A 21,212-nucleotide genomic window follows, 5' to 3' on the forward strand; every position below is an offset into this window, starting at 1 on the left:
ATTTTAAGGCCAATTCTTTTTAATGATACAATTGTTCTATGACCATCTATTTTTTCCCCCTCCAGAGCTATCACAATTGAAATATGCATTGAGGTTAAACCATTATATATTAGTTTTTGTAACACTTTTCAGCTGTTATTTGTAATTATACTAACTTCTGAGCAGATGTGTAAACTAATAATTTAAAGTTAATTTTCCATTGTTGAATATGAAATTTTGATAAGATGTGTTAAGATTTTTGATGAGAGTATAAGAGGATTTTCTAATCAGCTTTTAGTTGACAATATATATAATATTAAAGTATGAGCTAATACTATAAGAAATTGTAATAAAACATCTATCAATTTATGTTATAATGTCTTAATTTTGCCCATTTAAGATTTCTAAGCAGTGCTCATGATGGGTGGTGGGGGGGGGGAAAGTCAAGGTGTAAAAGTTGAATGCTTCTGTTTGTAATATTGCATAACTTTTATTCTGACAAATATATGAAATTTATAATTTGTTCATTTCAGGAAACACAACGGTTAATGGCAGAGCCTGTTCCAGGCATAAGTGCTATACCTGATGAAAACAATGCCAGATATTTTCATGTTGTTGTTGCTGGACCTGAAGAGGTTACTTTCTTATCTTTTCTGAGTGATTTAATTTCATAAAGCATTTAGGCATTAAAAGTTGCAGTAAATCACTGTTAATCATATGCAAAGGAATTATCTTACTTTAAAAAAATCTTTATTTTGAGGATATCAATTTTATGTTTATATTATTTATTATGATTCAGTGTTTATGTTGAATATTCGGTAAAGCTTTCTGTTATTTAATAATCTTTACAGAATTTATGCAAAAGGAAGTCTTGTATAAAAATCATATTGAAATTTTGTTTTGTTTATTATGAACTCTTTGCATGTCAAGTGACTTGCCTTTCTGATTGATGGATTGTTTTCATATTCATGTTAGGTAAAGCTTATTATAAAATCATATAACAACAAAAGTTCTTAAATTAATTTTTAGGATTTAACGCAAATAATAATTATTTTTGTGCTCCTTAAGAACTATGAAAAACTCTTTGTTAACAATTCATTTTAGTTAGTTCTTATTCACATGTGTACAATTGTGCATCTTGTTAATTTCCTAAATGCAAAGAGTTAATATTTGTAGTTTTAGAATTTAAAGTAACACTTCTTTAATATAATATTATGAATTTTTTAATCTTTAATTCTGAATCGCTTTAAATATTTTATTTTAAAAATTTCAATAATTGTCATTTGTAAAAATTGACTTATAATGACATTTTTCTTGTGGGGGGTGGGGGATTGTTCTGTGAAATAGATTAGTATTAGATTTATGCTTCATGAAAAATTGTTCTCTTAATTATTGTCAGTTTAGGTATTAAAGCTTTGTGTTAAATTTCTTGTTTAATATTGGTTAGTAGAGCTGTTACTTTTTTCTTATTTAACAGAATATTGAGGATGTCTATATATATATTTTAAAAGAACATATTTTAATATATTAAAAATTCTGTTACTGAATTATCTTATTTACTGCATCTAATAAACACTAATTAAAATTATTTATGAATAGTTGCTAAGAATCTTTAAATGATTGGTGCTAATATTTATTTTAAGGACAGAATTATTGGCTATTTCAACTACTATATTAAAACATGCTGCAACTTTTAATGTAAGGTATTATACAGAATATGCTTGTTAATGGTGCTGCAGAAAGCGTTTCTCGTTAACTTTTGTATTATGCTTATATCTAGAATTTAAGTTACAAATATAAAATATAAATAAATACTTTTTTTGTAATGAAATTCAATATGCACTTATTTAATACTATGGAGTAGCCAGTAAAAATATTTGCATATTATTTTGAAACATTATATTATATTGACATATTATTGTGAAGTAGGTTCAGTTAAATTTTGGCTTCCTGTTTAGTGGAAAAATTATTTGAAACATTTTTTTGTAAATCTTATTTTTCATTTCACCTCACTTAGTGTTAAAAGTGTATATCTCTTAATGGTGTCTTTATTATTATTATTATTTAAAATCTTAATTTGGTACTATGTCAGTTCTAAACATGTAATTGAAAATTGGTAATAATGCATATGTTTTCTTTTAAAACAACAGATTAAATAAAATTGAAAATCCAGAATGTTGGTAGCTTTCCTAAAGTATGAGTATATATTTGAATAAAGTATGAGCATATACTTTAGGAATAAAAATCAAAATCAAGTGTATAGCCCAAATGGATGATGCATAGCATCCACTTTTTAAGCCACATTTCACGGATTTAGGGGTGCATATTAAACAATGCCTGATCATCCTTTGTACTTTATTTGGGCTCCACCTATTAGAACCTTCATATATGCTTGAAACATTTTTCTAGAATTTTCTTTTATCTTCAGAAACAAAGGTTCCAGTTTTTGAATGAAAGAAAATTAATTTTCTGTTCTTTTTTCATTCTAAAACAAGAAAATTGTTTTATTTTAAAAAGTCTATCACTGGACTTAATTTTTTCAAAAAACAATTTATTGCCAACTATTAAATTCTTGAAAGTTTAAGCATATAAACAGTGGTCATGATGAGAAATATGGCAGTATATCCTGAATTTCTTTAACAGACTCTATTTTCAGCCTTTTAGTTTTGTAAGATATCTTTCTCAAATAAAATTCTCATATTTATTTGAATTTGTTTTTATCAAAGCTAAATTCATTGGTAAATAGCAGCTTGAAATATTGCAATGAAATTAAACCAAATGGCAAATTATGAATAAGGCAGCAAAAAAAAAAAAAAAAACCCTGCTGTTTACACACCCCTCTCCTCCTCCAAAATCCAGAAGTCTGAACGATCTTTTCATAATCCACATTATCTATTTCAAAATCGCGAATTTCATCCAAACTAATTGTAATTTCTAAATAATTTATTTCTTAGTTTTTGCTCAATAAGTTTTCATCAAAATCAGAAATATCAGATTCACCTGTATCTCGTAATCAAATTTGATTTATTTCTTCAGAGTTATATTTCTTTTTCTGGCCATAACTCCAAAAATTGATTTAGAAGATATTAAGTAATCAGAGTTTACAGCTGTTGAAAAACTTAAACGATGCTAAAGCAAGATATGCATGGTTTTTAAAAAATATATGCTAAATCCTTATTTGAAAGTTATCAGAAAACTTACCTGTCCCCCAATACCATCTGAATGAGCATCTCTAACAAAGTATGTACCTCGGGTGTTCATTCAATCACACTGAATGAAAAGGGAATGAGGAAATGTCATAAAGGTATCCAGGTTGCCTTGAATACCTTCTGTAGAAGTGTTTACGTTCTTTCTGTATTGATAGTATTAAATTATTTATTTTAATCTTGTTAATGATTCTATGATAAACAGAAAACCACATTAAAATAATTGAACAAAGTTTTGAACAAATAGAAGATCATGAAACACTTTTCTTTCATATGAATGAAACTACTGAAGAGAACATGTAGTAAATATTTTTTTATTGCTGTTTTAAGAGGAATTTTGTACAAAGGGCTCGTAGAAGGAATTTGTAGATTTCAATTGCTGCTGGTCATTTTGCATTTATCATATGAATGTGAATCGACTCCATTATATATATTATATTTAAAAGTTGTCTATGAATTCATTTCATAAGAATGTAATGTTTACAGATTTATGGCGATTTTTAGTCCAGTTGCAAACTAATCTTTTTCAATTATAAAATGGCCTTGCCCTAGTGTGAAAGTACAAAAGAAAGGTGGGGGAGTGACCCCACCTGTGATAAGTCTTGATAATATTGGCAGAGTCTGTACTTTGCATCTAATTTAACTGTTTTTCTCCAATTCCAATTGTATCGTAACTTTGCAATTTTAACGATACAGGTATGCACTTTTTTTTCCGTGATGTTATAGCAGAAGGAAGAATTTTCTAATTGACTAACTTTGTCCAGCCAGACTGCATAAAAAAAATTAAAGTGTGAGTTTTTGAAAATTATAGCAGTACTATTTCATTAGCGTAAACTAATTTATTTTGAACACTATTATAATTTGCAATACCTAGCTACCTTTAACTGTTAAAAATTTTAAATGTGTTTCAACTATTTTTAGAATATTCTGTATAGGATGTCAGTTTTAGAGGTATTATTTATAACCAATTTAAATAATTGTGGACAGTGAGGTCTGATATAGCAATAGTTTGTAGTACTTTAGTATCTTCAATAGATTTTTCTTTTTCCTTATATTTAATTCTTATATTTAAACCTCTTTATTTCTAAAGTTGAGATAATTATTTGTTAGCAAAATGAAATCTGAATTAGAAGAAATGGAAATTCTGGATTTATGAAAGATTTTGAAGTGCAATTTATTTTTTAATAATTTGTGTGTTGAAATTTAGTTAAATTTGTCAAAAGTTTATATATAGTATAAAATTGTGTAAAGTGCAACTGCTTAGCTTTTCTGTAGGGGAAAAATCAGTTTCTGCTTATTTCTAAATTGCCGTAATGTAAGGTTTCTGTTGACATTTGTATTTGAGGAGAAAAAGAAACTTTATATTATTCCTTCTTAGAATGCAATATATAGTAATGTAGATAACTAATAGGTTTGTTAATGCCAATTTTTGCTGTGTTTTAATTTCTTTTAGTCAGAAATTTTTCACTTACACAGCATGTTTTTTACAGTCACCTTTCGAAGGGGGTGTGTTTAAATTGGAACTGTTTTTACCAGAAGAATATCCTATGTCTGCTCCTAAAGTTCGTTTTATGACAAAAATTTATCATCCTAATATAGATAAATTAGGCAGAATATGTTTAGACATTTTGAAAGGTAAGATTACTTTCCAAATATTTGCTTCACTCATTTACTGCAACTTTTACATTTTTTTAAAATAAAAATATTTTTTAACTAATATTCTTATTTCCAAAAATGTGTGTATAAATTTTTTGAACTTTTCGTTTTATTAAACCAGATTTTATAATCATTTTAATTGGTTCTGTATGTTTTTAAACTGGTGAAAAAATTGTCATGTTTTTAAATTGACAGGAAAGAGTTCCTGAAAGTGGCACATCTTATATATTATAATTCTTAGTTATTGGGTTTTTTTTTTTTATATATTGTTGCACTTTTTAATGCTGCTTCATAGGTTCAATGTTCTTTGAATAATGGATTTTCCTTTGAAGATCATTGATCCTTCATCAATTTTAGTCTTTTCTCATCTGTGCATAGCATAGTATTTAATACATTGTTTGTGGGAAAGGTAATTTGCATATTTCTTGGAATCTCTGAGCGTATAAGGCGCTATACTGTACAATATTGCACAATAACATTACAATATTTTCGGATTTGGCATTTGAAAGCGTTTATAATATTTTTTAGTGTAATTTTACAGGATTGCCACGGCACCGGGAGGGTGGGCAAATTCAGGACATTAAAAAAAAAAAAAAAAAAAAAAAAGATTTTTTTTAAAAGGGAAAATGCAGGGAAATTGAACGTTTCCATAAAAACGATGAAAAGCACTGGGAATTTTAAATTTCTTGGCTCCTTTTTTTTTTTTTTTTTTCCTTCTAAGATATTTAAATATTACAAGAATAAACGATTCTAGTTATAACTCCAAAAATGCAATAATACCATTCGCGGCAGTAAAATAGCAAAAATTCACCCCCTTTTTTCCCTGTACAGATCAGTCGAATTTCGATTTAAGAGACAGTTCTTTTTCCATGAATTTCCCGAATTGCAGCTAATAAGCATGCACGAGACTGCTGTCACAAGCATGAGAAAATATAATAAATTTCTTCTCCAGAAAGAGTAACATTCAATCTGCGGAAGCATTGCTATAGTATTTAGTCACTCATACACGAGTTTGAGTTTATTGAATGGTTTGTTTATTATTTGCGAAACTGAGATTTTTCAGAATAGATTAGAAAATTTATTTAAATCATGAGTTGCAAAAAATCCGTATTTAATTTGGATTGCATGGATAAAAATATCAATTCTGACTTGGTTGAATTGGTTAAACAAGTTCTGCACAATCTATTCTCTCCGTACTTTGTAAGAAGATAGTAATATACGAAAACAAGCACTTACTAGTCATGCCAAAAGAGGAAAACATAGATTTGCTTGTTATTTCGAAAAAAATCATTATTGATATTGGACTTAGTATTTGAAGGGAATGCAAAGTGATATCTTTCGAAAACGTCAAATTTGATGTCGGAAAATAAGCTGATTTTGTACTGTTCTGTTATAAAGGACTGTTCTTTGTCCTTTAAAGTTGAACTTTTATGGATATTTAAACTTGTTGCGTCACATACGCCCTTTAATACATTCAATGAAACATCGGAAATATTTTCTCATATCTTTACTTATAATTTAATAACGAAAAAATGTATGATAGGTCGTTTAAAAATGTCGTACATTATTTGTTACGGATTAGCTCATTTTTTGCAACAATCTCTTAAGAAATCTTTAAGCAATAAAAAATTTGTAATATGTTTTGATGAAGCTTTGAACCGCATTTCACATAAATGCCAAATGGATCTTATTGTAAGACATTGATGTGAATCAATCAATCATTAGGCTCTCAAGATATTTGAATTAAGTGTTTTAAAGACATACCATTGCTCAAGAACTGTTTGAGAATTTTAAAGAAATTATATCCAGTTTGGATATAATTATTTTTATATATTAATATGGATGGGTCTAATGTAAATTAAAAAATTTTAAATGTGTCAAAGAACTTCCATGCGAAAATTATTGTAAAATTTTAGATCTAGGTACTTTTGGACTACACATAATCTATGGAGCATTTCAATATGGACATGTACTTGATTGAAAGTAGACGTTATTCTAAGATCAATGTATAGAATATTTAAAGATAGTCCAACTGGATGTACTGATTTCCTGGAATTTGTAGGTTCTTCTGAAGTTTCCTCGATGTTTTGTTCTATCCACTAGGTAGAAAATGTCTGTTTGCGAACGTGCTCTAAAAGTTTTTAAGAGTGTAAAGAAATACATAGAATTCAGTGGGAAATGTTTTTCCTGGATCTACCATGTGTGGATATTATAAATGCTTGTTAGGATAAATTGATTCTGGCTTAAGTTAGCTTCTTTTATATTGCTAATATTCCTCAGCCATTTCTTAAAAAATCTCAGACATCTGAACCAATAGTGCCTTTCTTAAATGAAAATATTTTCATGCTTGTTAAACAGTTAATAAAAAAGATGGTCAAAATAAGCATAAGCAAAGAAGCAAAAAAAAAAAAAAAAAAAAAAAATAAGACAGTTTATTTTTGATAGCTTGATGATACTAAAAATCTGATGCTGAGAAAGAATACCAATATTGGAATAGTGACCGCAAGTTATTTGATTACTAGTGGAGCTACTGAAGCTGAAAAAAAGTGACTTTTTAGCAGACAGTTTCATATTTGTGAAAAGTACTATAAAAAATACTTAAACACTTGTCTAAAAATTTTGCTGTTTTAAAAGCTACTTGTTGTTTAAATCCACATTTATTGAAGAACACAATCACAATAACACAATGAAAAATGAATGGTTGATTTCAAATGAAGGGTTGAGTGGATTCTTCTTTATTCCAATGAACACATTTCTCCAGCATGTTCAGAAGGTGCAAAGATCTAATTTGAAATTTTCTTGAAAAAAACTTATAAATGTATACGAAGAACAGTTTGATTCATTTAATGAATATATTTATATATATAATATATTAAATGATTTCTATTCTAATTTTTTGAAGTCAAAACATTTTCCTGATTTTTGAGAAGAAAAAAATTTTTTGTTGTCACATGGCACTGCAGCTTTGGAAATTGGATTTAGTATCAATAAGGATATTCTTATTGAAAATATGAAAGACGATTCTTTAATTGATCTAAGAGCTGTGTCTTAGAATATAGCTTTAGAAGAGCAGAAAAAAGTTCAGGAAAAGAAAAGAAGTTCAACAAATGCAAAGCAGCATTGCAAATGAAATTGTTGCAAAAGAAAAAATTTCAACTGATGACTACAAAATCTGCAGAAATTGCAAAAATTGATGGTTAAAAATATGAATTGGCAAAAATAAATAAGAATCTTGCTTAATAATATTTTTTGTAAAGTAATTATTAAATGGTTTGTATAATGATAGTAAAAAAATTATTTTGGGTTTTATTTCATTTTAGTCCTTAATTATGTGTGGCTTACAATTAAAGAACATGAGAGGTGATCAATAACTCTCCCCCTTAATATGTAAATTTTATCTTGCTAAATTCTTGGCAGTAAATAAAGAGAAATTGTTTCTTCTATATGCAAATATAAGCATTCTTTTAATATACTATTATTCCGGTAATGTTAAATTGTTGCTTCCACTCCTTGCTTTTAACACTCATTAAAACTATGGCATATTGTTATTCTGTTGTAACTAACACAAAAGTGCTGTTCCCGCATTTCCTCTTATATTGCATATACGTTCATGGAAAGCGCAGGGGATCCCCCCCCCCAGATTTGTGTGGCAGTCCTGTTTAGTTTGTGTAGTTTAAAATTTTATATGAAATTTAAAAAAAAATTTCTGTGATTATATGATACATTTCTATGCTGGGATGTATCTGTGGTTAAAACTAATGAATGAAATTAGGCATTTTTTTTTTCCTCATTTGATTTTTAATTGTTTGGGTAGGATAAATACTGCAAAAAAAAAATCGTCATAGAACACTTTCATATTTTCGGAATGTGTGCAACAATATTGGTATTCAGTGCTAGTAAAATGAAGTGCGTATGTGTGGAATAGCAATGCCGCTGATGTTCCTTCAAATATTTTACTAAAATGTTATCAGATTAAGCTCAATTTTCGATCATTTTTCAGATTTTATTATCTAAGGTATAAGAGATTCCCAGGATCTTTTCTTTGTTGAGAAAATTTTGTAGCTTTTTTGCAGATTGTAAGTATTAAAACGAGTGATAGAATTAAGCGATTTTAATTAGCTGGGTCATAAGTAATAGACCTGGTACAGGAAGAGATGGTTAACAGAAGTTCCAACTGCAGTGTTTAATGACACAGTTATCAACTCGTAAGCAAATACTCATGCAATAGCTTGTCTTCTTGATGCGACTTACTGTCCAGTTGAGAAAATCTTAGATTCTTCATTTCCATTCATTTACGATTAATTATCGATATCAGTTTCAACTATAATTGATACCTGCGTAATTCTTTGTACTATTTCTGCTTGTATTTAAATTAATAAATGATATTTGAATGAAACACGAGGACTTGCATTTCAATGAGTTAATCAGCAGTTATAACTGCCGAATTTGGGAATTTCTTTACCCCCAAATAATATCACTAGTCGGCAAGTGCCTTGTTGATATATTCCATTATTGGAGAGAATTCGGAACAAATGCTGGATAATATTATAATTCACGAAATGCATCTAAGTAATGCTTTGATCCAATAATTTTGATGCATAATGGATCACAGCTATACATTCACGATTTATTACAATGCCTTCTATACCATAATTTCACTGAGAGTAATGACCCAGTCTCTGCAGCCACCTCAATCACGATATTGATAATTAATGTCAGCTGCTTATAAGCCATGAAAGACAACATGCAGACTCATTATTATGACTTATACATTATGGTCAGCTATAATACATCGGATTCATTTTTTTCTCTTACACAATAATATACACCATATTCAGAAGATACTGAGCGATTAAGAAGGCCTTTCTATTCTATGATAATGATATAACTGTAAATTCATATTAATCAGTGACAAGTTTTGATTGTTTTAAAGTTGTCATCATGATTGCAATGTGATGCATATTCAGTAAGAATGTGGATTAGGCTTTTGCTTAAGTTGTCATATTTGAGTTATTTTGCAATATTCAACTCGACCAACGGCAAAATTTCCTCTTTTGAAAGATTGTGGTACTAATTTTTCATTTTTCAGAATTCATGCATTCAAAAGTTTAAATATAAAATTTTGTCAAATTTCATTCCTACATTCTAGCTACATATACAAACAAGGAAAGATATTTTATAACCCAATATTTTGTTCAGTTTATTTTTGTAGCTAATTTATTAAGTCCTTGTAAGTATTGGTTACTACTGATACATTAGTATAATATTTTCCTTTCCTGTAATAGTTGTAAATATTTTTCTTTTTTTACAAACAGTTAAATCATGCTATATGGAAAAGGCATTTACAGCCAAAGTTTTCCACAAGATTTGAAATGAACTAAATTGTTTTAAGTTTTTCATTAAATTTACTACAGTTGGACGAATGACTGAATGATGTTTGTGATGAAAGTGCCACTTGAATTAAACAGAATTAATCATCTCTTTTCACATGTGTTTTGATTTTAACTGTGTGCATGTTACTGTAGAATGTATATTTGAAAATATTGGACTGATTTTAGCTTTATCAAAAAGTAATTGATGTAGTTTTATTTATTAGTTGAAGATAGGCATGAAAATTTTAGAATGGCAAATGATACATTTTCATTTCCTTTTCACTTCAGATAAATGGAGTCCTGCTCTTCAAATTAGGACTGTGTTACTTTCAATTCAAGCTTTACTAAGTGCTCCAAACCCCGATGATCCCTTAGCAAATGATGTTGCAGAACAATGGAAAATTAATGAAGCAGAGGCTATAAAAACTGGTAAGAATCTTGCAAGTCTATTTTTGTGGTTACTAGTCTGTGAGCCATTTTTTTAAAATCTGTAATAATTTTCAACGTTTATGTAACTTAAAATCCTGTCTTACATATATTTTACTGTTTTGTAAGTTTTTTAATTAGATCATGGTTTTGGATGTTTTTGCTTTATACCTAATGTAAGCCAAGTTTTTCATAATATTAGTTGTGCATATTAGGATACATATATCATATGCCTTAGTATCGTATATCTCCAAAAACAGGGCATAATTGAAAAATGATCCCTATCTTGATTTCTCAAGAGGCTCCCAAAATTATTCCTAATTGGTAGATTGGTTCATAGTTGCTGCTGAATGACTAATGGAAGTGCAAGTGCAAGTCCATGCACATTTGACAAGTAATATAATTGCGACTGATTACTCTTTAGTATTCATTTTATTAAAAGGAAATAATATTTGATATGCAGTTATGATCAGTATTTCAAGGAAGAGCTATGCCATTGAATACAAGAAATGAATTATTGAAGACTCATGGGATAAGAACATTGCAACTTTTAGCTTAGGGAAGAAGTTGAAATGTCAACTTATCTAATAAAAGCGATCAGAAGACAAGGAACTTCTGTGAACAATAAAATAAGACAAATGTTTAAGCTGCATTTACTTTTAGTGCTGGAGATACTTGTCTGCAATTTTTGTATCAAAGGCTTTTTTCTGTCGACAAACTACTTGCGTGTTCTTGCAGCTTTTATTTTCAGCAGAAAAAAAGATGAGTTTTCTACTCGCTCCTTCAAAATGTCAGCAAAAGGCGGCATAGTTTTGTATTGCTGTATGTAATTGCTATCTCAGAAGGACTGGGTGAGATCATCGCCATTGCTTATTACAGAGGAAGCAAGCTGTTAAAATGTAAAAAAGATTTTTTTGATTCTTTGTCGGATGGAAGAAGTTTTAGAATTTTTTGAGAATATCCAGCTGCATGTTTGAATATTTGGTTGTGATGGTCATAATGATAAATAGTGCAAAAAAAAGTATCAATTGAAATTCGTTTTAAATTCTTTTCTTCTATAATTTTCAAAATAACAAAAGTTTGAGTAATGAAGCATTTTTGAAATTGATAGAACTTTCACAGAATAAAATTTTGCATCGCATTTATTATCAAATTATTTTGATTAAGAATCATCCACTCTTATTTTCCGTATAAAGCATGGCAAATTATCATTAAAAATTTGATTGAAAAAATCGGACATACACATTATAAATTCCTTTCTAGTTCCTGAAAATGGTTATACTTTCTTTTAAATGGAAATAAAGAAATTAAAAACTTTCTAAGCGAGTCATAAAACTAAATAGTTTCATAAGGAAAAATTCACATTTCAAGACTTTATTTGTTGAAAACAAAAATTAGAGCAATTTATGGAAGATAAATGTTGCAGACAAGCAAAATCTGTTAACAGCACGAGCATAATTAAAGTTTTTTCTTGAAATGGCAGCATTTCAGCACTGATATAAACATGGCTGAGGAAGAATAAGCTTTGGTTAAGTTGGGAGCTATTCTGTCCCGAATTTATGAAGACAATTTATCAATAGATTATTGACTAGAAGTGAAGTATGAGGTTTTTTGCAGAATTTGTGTTCAGGTTTTTGTGCTTGCAATGGCACCATATTTAGACATCTCACCAGAAGAATTCAAAGCCTCACAGAATGAGTTGAATGGCTTCTTTCATTGTATTAACTGTGATTCTTTTACATAGATGAATGTAAATTCTATCGGAAAAAGTGACACAATTTGAAAATAAATCCTGTTGTATCCTTTGGAGCAAAAATAAGTAAAAGATTGGGTTTTATTTTTTAAGAACATGTTATATTGTGAGACATACTATTGTGGGAAAATTTAATCAGTGCCACAAATTAAAGCGTTACTGAAAAGATGCAGTTAAAAGCAAAATGGAATTATCAAGTAATGCTTGGAGGAAAAAAATATTTCAAAAAATATGCTGTGCCTACTTGGCAAGTTTTTGTTCGTCAGACTTATGGAATTTATGTAATAAGATCTTTTCATCTTATGCAAATTTTAAGTAGTTATTATCTTAACATAAATTAACATGGATTAAATTAAGATGTTCTCTTATTTTCTGATTCAAATTTCTTTTTTTATTCATTTATATTATGCGCTCTAAAAAGTCGATAATTGCAGTTTCTCACACTGCGAGCGAAGGGATGAAAATTCCTAACACACACATTTTTGTCAGATACCCAGGATTCCCTTTTCTAAGTCGACATGTCTTTACGAATTTTATTAGAATTATTTTTCTCACTTTGCTCTTGTATTCTGGTGCGAACGAACGCACTCCACATTTGTCCCCGTGTATAAACCTTGCCCTCCCGTGGAAAAAAAAAAGTCTATTCTAAAAGTGTCGTCTTTTCGGCTGCGCATCTGCTAAAATTATGCTATATAATATGGTGTAACCAGTCTTACATGAATGAACATTTGAATTCAAACCTTGTAAAATTTAGTGATCGTACTGATGTATAAAAAGTATCATACCTTTCCTACGAGTCATTCCTGAGGTCATTTTTTGGTACTCCACTTTCCCATTTTGTATGTCATTAAGCCATATTTTATTGGAGAATATTCGGATTTCTATTGCAATTTTTTTTTACCTAGTAAATTGTATTAGGTTAATTGTAATTTATCTTAATTCAGGTATACAAATTTATTTTTGCAATTTTAATATTCATAGTTTTTAATGAAACGATTGCTTTGTAATTTATATGGTTGTTGGATATTTTTAGTATTTTTTTTACGACATTTTCAATTAATTTTTTCTCCTCCTCCTCTTAGCTAGGGAATGGACTCGTTTATATGCAATGAATAATTGAAATCTACAGTACAGCTGAAATTGTTCTGGTTGGTCAATCAATACAGTGGACTCATGCTGACTGTCCATTAATTCAGGCTGCCCTCTATGTTGTGGCTGGAATATAAAATTCTGCTTATCAGATTATAGTTTAGAAATTCCTTTTGATCCTTATAAAATTTGTTTGTCCTCTAAGTGATATATTATACGCAAAAACTTTGCTACATATGTGATTCATTTCTTGTGTCATCTGTTGGGATATCATAGGAAGCTGTTTCTTTATTTTATGTTATGGGAATAATTAACTGTAAAATATAATAAATATCTATGCATATATATATTTGTTAATGCAACTGAATGGTTTATATCACACCATACAGCGCTTCTTAAACTAAAGTTGCCTTCGAGTTATGTTTTATTTTTAAAAAATTTAAGACAAACCTTATATTTAAAAAAAATTTTAGTTCTTGTAACATATAATGCGACTTTATTTTGACGTTTCACGTGTAAATAGTTGACTCTAAAGTGCCTATATTCCTATGCAAATCTTAATACTTTATGTAAAAGTTATGTAAAAAAATAATTTATGCTAGGAAATTCAGTGTCTTTTGATATTAGTTCATTCAACATAAAGTTGAAAGTTAAACAATATCTTAAGTAAATTTTATGTATTGCTATTAAATTTACATTTTGAATTGCTGAAACTTTATTTTTATATTAGTTTTTTTAATTTTTGACAAATCGGCACAAAACCATTTTGTTTCACCCGTTAATTATATTTAAAATTTTAATATATTAATTTGAAAAGAGAACTTATTTTGTTTACAGTTGAAATCTGTTCTTCCAATAGCATTAATATATATATCTCTAACTTTTCAAAGCAGATACACAATCATTTTTTAAAATTCCTTGAGAAATGTATGAATGATCGAAGAATGTTTAAAAGAGATAAAATATCTTAAGGAAAAAATCATTACGTAAAAGAGAAGGCCACTGATATTGCCATCCTATCTGCCGTCCAGGTTGTTGCTCAGCCATGTGTAATGATCTCGGAATACTTGTCTGGTAATCTCTTTATGCTGTTGATAATTAATGCTACATAATGTTCAATTGTTCATTTATTATGCCTTGTAAACTTCATAACTTCTGTTTCATTAAATTTTGTAATAATGAAATGGATGTAAAATGTTCTTATGATTTTTGTCATGAGAACTTAAGAAATTGTCCATATTTGGATCGGTACAAGACATATTTTCTCTAGGCGTAGCCAATTGTTTTCGAACTTAAAATATGATTTTATGCTGTGATATTATTTTACTAATTAATTCCATTTCTACAATTTTCAAGTTTTTCCTAATCAAGTATATGTATATAATCAAGTTTGATGAATTACTGTTAAGAATAAAATGTACATTTTCATGTAGCTATATTTTTCGTATATATATATATATATATATATATATATATATATATATATATATATATATATATATATATATATATAGAAATGAAAATAATAAAGAATTTTGGTAATATTTATTTCTTAATCATGTACTTTTATTCTATATGGAATGATATCCAACAGTTTAAAGATTTTATGTTCGTGAATGATAGTATTTTAATGTATTCATTTTTATTTTTGAAATTTTATATCAACTCGTGTAGAAAAAAAAATCCATTGATATTCTTTTAGTTTTGAGTTACTAGCCCTTCCTTATGTTATTGCTAATTCTAGGATTTGGCAGCTCAAATGAATAATTTTCTGATTGATTTTGTATTTGACTTCCAATTATAGTTGCATGTTTGAACAGGGGTGGATACATTCTAACATTTTATGGGGGGTGTAATGCTCAAGAAGATGGTCTTGGATACAGAAATTTTTTAGATGTTTTGAAGGTGAATAAAAATTGCAAAATCAGCCAGAGATAACAAGACTAAATCATTGCACACCATATTACTTTATTTTACAAGCAAAATTAGAGGTGATATTTTGAAACTAGTTAATTAATTTTGAAGGAAATAAAAGGAAGTGTTAGAGCAAATCATTACTGCAAGCTTTGCCAACATAATTCTATATTCAAAATATATAACATATAGCACTCTTATATACGTGCTATTTTGAATCGACTGTATAAAATGATTGTGTTTAGAGTTCATAAATGATTTTACTCAAGACTGTTCTATCAATGAAGCTTTTTTCAAAAAAATATTAAAAGAAGATGAGATATGTGTGGCTACAAAAAATTGGATTATGGAAATAAAACATTTAAGTATTTTGTGTAACTGGTTTCAATCAGTTTTTTTAAAAATCGAACAATCTTGTACAGCCCAACCAACTACTCAAATGCAATCAACCCTTTGACAGTTTTCCTTACAGATTACAAAATACTATCTAAGATTTTTGGAGGTGGTTCATGATCCTCCCTTTGTCTTTGAATCATCATCGTCTGTTTTATTCTTCTAAATTTTTAATAAGCATTTTTTTGTGAAAATCCTGAATTTTGCTTTTTTAGTTTAGTACTTGTTCGAGGATTTAAATGTTAGGTTTTCCAGATTTTCTTCACTTTCAGAGTATTATTGGGGCTGTGCTCTGGAAAATTTCCATTTCAAAATCCATGTGGGGGGGAAAAATGGATTTTGCTTTTTTTAATGAACATTACGACCGAATTGGCATTCACGAACTTTTTATTTGATATGTTATTATAATGTTAAGTATTTTATGCAGAAAAGATTGGTATGATAATAAGCATTTCCTTTAATTTAACTATTTTATTACTCTTTTGTGAATACAGACTTATGTAAGATTTTCGTCCAAAAATGCTAATTTAAGGAATGGCAGCAAAAATTGCACGATTCTAAATTTTAGCAAATTTGTGATGTGTTTCTACTTTTTTTCTTTCCTGTTTATAAAATATTAAAGCTAAATATAACCTTCAATATTTTGAAATTTCTTTTATTTCTGTGTCGTAAAATCACGATTTGAAGTTTTCTCTAATAAGAATTTTAAATTCACTAGGGTTAAGTGATACTCTGTCAACCTGATTATTTATATCAACTATGCAGAAATATATAAATGAACGGTATCAGTATCGTATCATTTGTCAGACCCAACTGATTAACAGTCTGTTGAATCTCCTCGACCTTGTATGTGTTCAATCGGATGAAATTGCATCGAGTATTATCTCTCCGTAGCCTGCTACGATGGTACCATTAGCATTTAGGTGTTTTAATTGTTCATAAATTTCTTACCATATTTGGAATAAAAATATTTCTTACACATTTTTCATTCCTTTGCAATAATTATTAAGTATAGAAGATGGTGGAAATTTTTAGGAATGTATTTTGCTTTAAATATTTTTTATTTGGAACAAATGAGTAACTCAGACAAAAGCATTATTAATAGTGAAATCTATTGAATACATATAAAAATTAAACTTTGAACATATATAGAATTTCAAAATATGAGTTTAAGAATTCAAATATTTTTAAATAGATGACAAAATAAGTAAAAAAAATAAAAAAATCATGGCCACAGTTTTTGCTCTTGGTCTCGTGTCAGCATTTTCAATGCTTGCATATTTTCTGTTGTGTCAATACTACTTTCTAGAGCCGTGGGAAGTATGCTTCCCACCAAATTTATCAATCTTTGTATGAAATTATGTAGGTTGGCATAAGTTCTGACAAATTTTTTTCGAAAGACAGAAACTTAGATGCTTTAGTTCTTTATCTTACACAAAATGGTGTGTCTTGATTTGTTACTTAATTACCAACCAAATTAATTAATCAAATTAAATTTATCTAATAAGCTAAATGAATCCATTTTCTTATTCTAATTTCAAGCCTAAAAATATTTAAACATAATATGACTAGAAAAAAAAATTGTCCTTTAAAATGGTTAAACATGTTTCTTTTATCTAAAAGAGTAATTAAAAAGAGACAAGGCATTTGAGTAATATTTTTAATTGCAATTTAATATATTACCAAGCATTTCCTTTTGAGCAGATATTTTACATGTTTCATTTATTATTTCTGTAATGTCTGTATTTTTTTTCTCGATATTATCAACAGCATAAAAGAGTGTTATTTATTTTATTTAATATTAAAGTTGAAGTTTTAACTATTATCATGAATTCAGTTCTGCATTTTTTGAGTTGATTTTTATGTAGATTAACGAGATTTGAAGTAACACTTTTAAGACATTAATAATTTTCTGTACAGTTTTTGCTGATACAACTCTGATATGGTTCTTACTGCATAAAAGAAAACATAAAACCTTAATATGATTTTCCTCCTTATACCCAACTTTATGAAAGTAATTTTTTTTTCTCTTTATGATTTGTTAATAATTTATGTTGCTATTTTGAAGAAATTTATTCTTTCACCGCAGACTGAAAATGTTTCCCTTTAAATAATTCATTTCCATGCATCTTTTAAATATGTCTATAATTCTTAAAAACAGAAATTGATGTAATAAGTTTAAAGATCTTTTAATATATTTAGCTCCTGTAACTGTATAATAAATGTAGTTTTACTTATAGTTTAAATGAAAATTTTGCTTGCATGTTATTTAAAATTTTTCCATTATGAATTTCTTTGTCAGGTTAACATATGAGAGTTGTTTCCTCAGCTTCATATCTTATATTATCATTAAGATAATGATAAAATAAGAACTCTTGAAGAAAATTTTTGTGTCTCTGCTCTTCATATTTTATTTTATATCAATAAAATTTGTGGTGTATTCTTTTCTTATGTATTATGTTTTTATTTCAGCTCAATTTATTTTAGCACATGATTTACCCTACTTTTAAAAGCAGCTTGTTTGTAAATAATATTTAGCTGCTTTATTTTTAAACATTTTTTGTAACTTACAAATATTCAACATATTCATATAGCTCAGTTTTCAATAATGAATTATCAGGATTCTTTTGGAAGAATCTGATAATTTTAAGCACTATGTTTAAATGCAATAAGGCGATATCAGGTTGAGTTTGCAGAAATAATGATGTAACATATATTACAAATAGTGCAGTGTGCCTTTGTCGTGTCATTTTGTTTGCAGTTTTAAGTTATGGTAAAATATTTGCAAATTGTTGATTTTTATTCATAGTTCCACTATTTTTTGCTCTAGTATGATTCCATTACTATATTCATTTCAATTCATTAATTTAATAATTGTATATTCTTTTAGAATTTGCATTTGCAAGAAATAATATATTTTCTTTTTTTCTCTCTATCTTTTAAATTTATTTTGAAAAAAAAAAGTATGAAACATGTTTTAGACTTATTATTTTTATTTGAATAATTTTATTTTATTACAGTGCTTTATGATGCAATAAGAAATGCTTTTTCATTTTTCAATGCTATAAAAGTGGAAATTTTATAGATGTAAGTTTTATTTTCTGTCATATCAGTTTGTATTTTTATGATTTTAAATGAATAATTAGTATCTATATTTTTACATCTAATGAATTTGTGTTTTAGAAATTTATTTCTATTTATAAAAATTTGAAAGGACTAATAATGACTAATTTTATTTTTAATGATGAATTTATTTTCGTGAATGTTTTTCGAGTACATTACAAATCACTCTCTAATTTAAGAGAAAAGATTCATTATTTATCTGTAGTTTTTTCAATCCATCAATTATTCTGCTTTAAGAAAAAATTGGATTTAAATATAAATTTAAAAAATTGATACTGCAATGGAATTCTAATTTATCAATTTTCCCAAAACAAATTATTAAACTGAAGCTTTTATGCAGCCCATTTGTCCTTTATTTCATGAAATTGTGTTCTTCAGTGTTATTTAAAGTTGAATCTAAATATTGTTGCAGTAAAAAGCCCCCTCTCTTCCCTCCCTAAAAATTGTCAAGCATTGCCTTGGAGTGTGTTCCTGGAAATGATGAATAGAAAATTTGTGTTGTAGTTCACATTTTATTTTAAATTATGGGCTGAAAAGGGTTTGGTGCAACTTTAATATCAATTCTTCCATTTGGAAGATTGGGTACATTCCCAAGAGATATTGCATTGTAAAGTACTGAGGTTTATTGAAATATTTTCCTCACTAATTAAAATCTTATATTTCCAAAGCACGCTGAAAGTAATCTTAAAGCAATAATTGTAGAAATGTGTGTGATTTACTTTTAAAGTTCCTAAATTTTTTAAATTTGTAGCTACATAATTATTTTTTTAATTTTTATTTTTCAGTACCATGAGCCTTTTTAATATTTTTCTCTTCAAGCTTTGTGGAACTTCTTTCCTGTTGAATTTCCATCCCTCCTTCATTTTATTTACGTAAAATAATCCATATGCATGAGTTTCTAAGTTCAAGACTGTAGTATTTATTTATTAAATATCTTTAATTATAAGATTTTAAATCTTGCATGATCCAGAAATAATTTATGCTTTGTGTTCTATTTCATTTAAATGCTTTGGTGATATTTTTTTATATCCATTTTGAATTTGAAAGATTTTTTTTTTTTATTTTTGTTTGAAATGATATATGTTAGAATTCAGACGTTAAATATTGACAGTTATCGATAATTTTTACAATTCTGTTGCATTACTTCTAATTTAAGTTTGATTTTAATACTTAAATGTATATGTATGTCCTTGTCTCAGCTTATTTATTTATGTATGTATCCGTAGAAATTGACTAGCTTTGTTGCTGACAGCATTTACTAGATATGTCCAATACTTGTTTTTAAGCACCAACTATATTAATAAATTTATGAATTTTATTAAAATTTGTGATATTAGTTTTGATTTGTTTGGGTGTTTCCCGTTGTTGTGGCAAGATGTACAAATAATGATTAACTATTATCTGAAAATATGACCACATCAAACTGTTAGTTTTATTATATGAATATAAATAGCATTTGTCTGAGAAACTAAATTTTAATGAAGTTTGTTTTGTCTTTAAGTTCAGTTGCAAATATCATCAGCTCTGATAATCAGTTTCATCAAATAGCAGACATTCAGATAATAAAGTATTTCTTCTTAGACTCAGTATTCATTTATATAACTAGATATATATACAAATACAATGTTTCTATTTTAATAGATTTGATGACAAAACTATTCTTCAAATGATAGATGTACTTTCATAGTCATCTGTTTTCTCCATTATTATTTTGTCTTTATAATTTTGTTTTGCTTCAAATTTTATTTTTTCAGAAATTCAAGTGAGAATAGCTTCATCTTTCATTGAAATGGATTTAAAAATTTGCGATTTACCCTTGAATTTAGGAGATTTAAAGCATCTTATTTAAAATTTGGTTGTTTTCTTTTTGTGCTTTTGATACTTACTTATAACTACATTGAAATTTCGTTTACTGACGATATTTTCATACTCGGTATGAATTATTTCAAATTTATATTAAAGACTATATATTGTAACACTAATAAGATAAAGCTTGCTCAACGTATATTTGAAAGAAAAAAAAAAACTATTTTAACAGATCTTTAAATTTTAGATATGAATTGCATGTCTTATATTTCCTCCTAAAAGATGACTATTTCCATCCTCATAAAAATTCAAGTTGCAACAATATGAAGATGATTTATCTCCGAGTTCTTTATTATTGTATGTCTTTGTAAAAATCATACTATGGTGTAGTTTTAATTGATGTAATGGTTTTTTCATTTTCAACAGTAATTCTGCATAGAATATTTTCATTAATCTAATTTATTCATGTTGGTGACTTTTTTTACACAGTGAATT

The 21,212-nt window shown here is 27.6% G+C and overlaps 1 protein-coding gene across 3 annotated transcripts in view; it reads left to right on the plus strand.

Annotated features, from left to right (window-relative positions):
* LOC129960426 (ubiquitin-conjugating enzyme E2 N) overlaps positions 1-21,212 on the plus strand; it is a 35,398-nt gene that overhangs the window by 7,587 nt on the left and 6,599 nt on the right. Inside the window, exons 2-6 of one of the 3 annotated variants that reach the window (XM_056073847.1) lie at positions 513-614; positions 4,676-4,820; positions 10,502-10,642; positions 18,809-18,875; positions 19,697-20,491. In XM_056073847.1, coding sequence (XP_055929822.1) covers positions 513-614; positions 4,676-4,820; positions 10,502-10,642; positions 18,809-18,873 — 453 coding nt within the window. In that variant the 3' untranslated portion in view covers positions 18,874-18,875; positions 19,697-20,491. Of the gene's footprint in view, positions 1-512; positions 615-4,675; positions 4,821-10,501; positions 10,643-13,474; positions 13,715-18,808; positions 18,876-19,696; positions 20,492-21,212 lie in introns of those variants that run through there. The other 2 variants (XM_056073850.1, XM_056073851.1) reach the window with 2 other exon arrangements.

The sequence above is a fragment of the Argiope bruennichi genome, chromosome X2 (assembly GCF_947563725.1).
Source record: "Argiope bruennichi chromosome X2, qqArgBrue1.1, whole genome shotgun sequence".
NCBI classification, from domain to species: domain Eukaryota; kingdom Metazoa; phylum Arthropoda; class Arachnida; order Araneae; family Araneidae; genus Argiope; species Argiope bruennichi.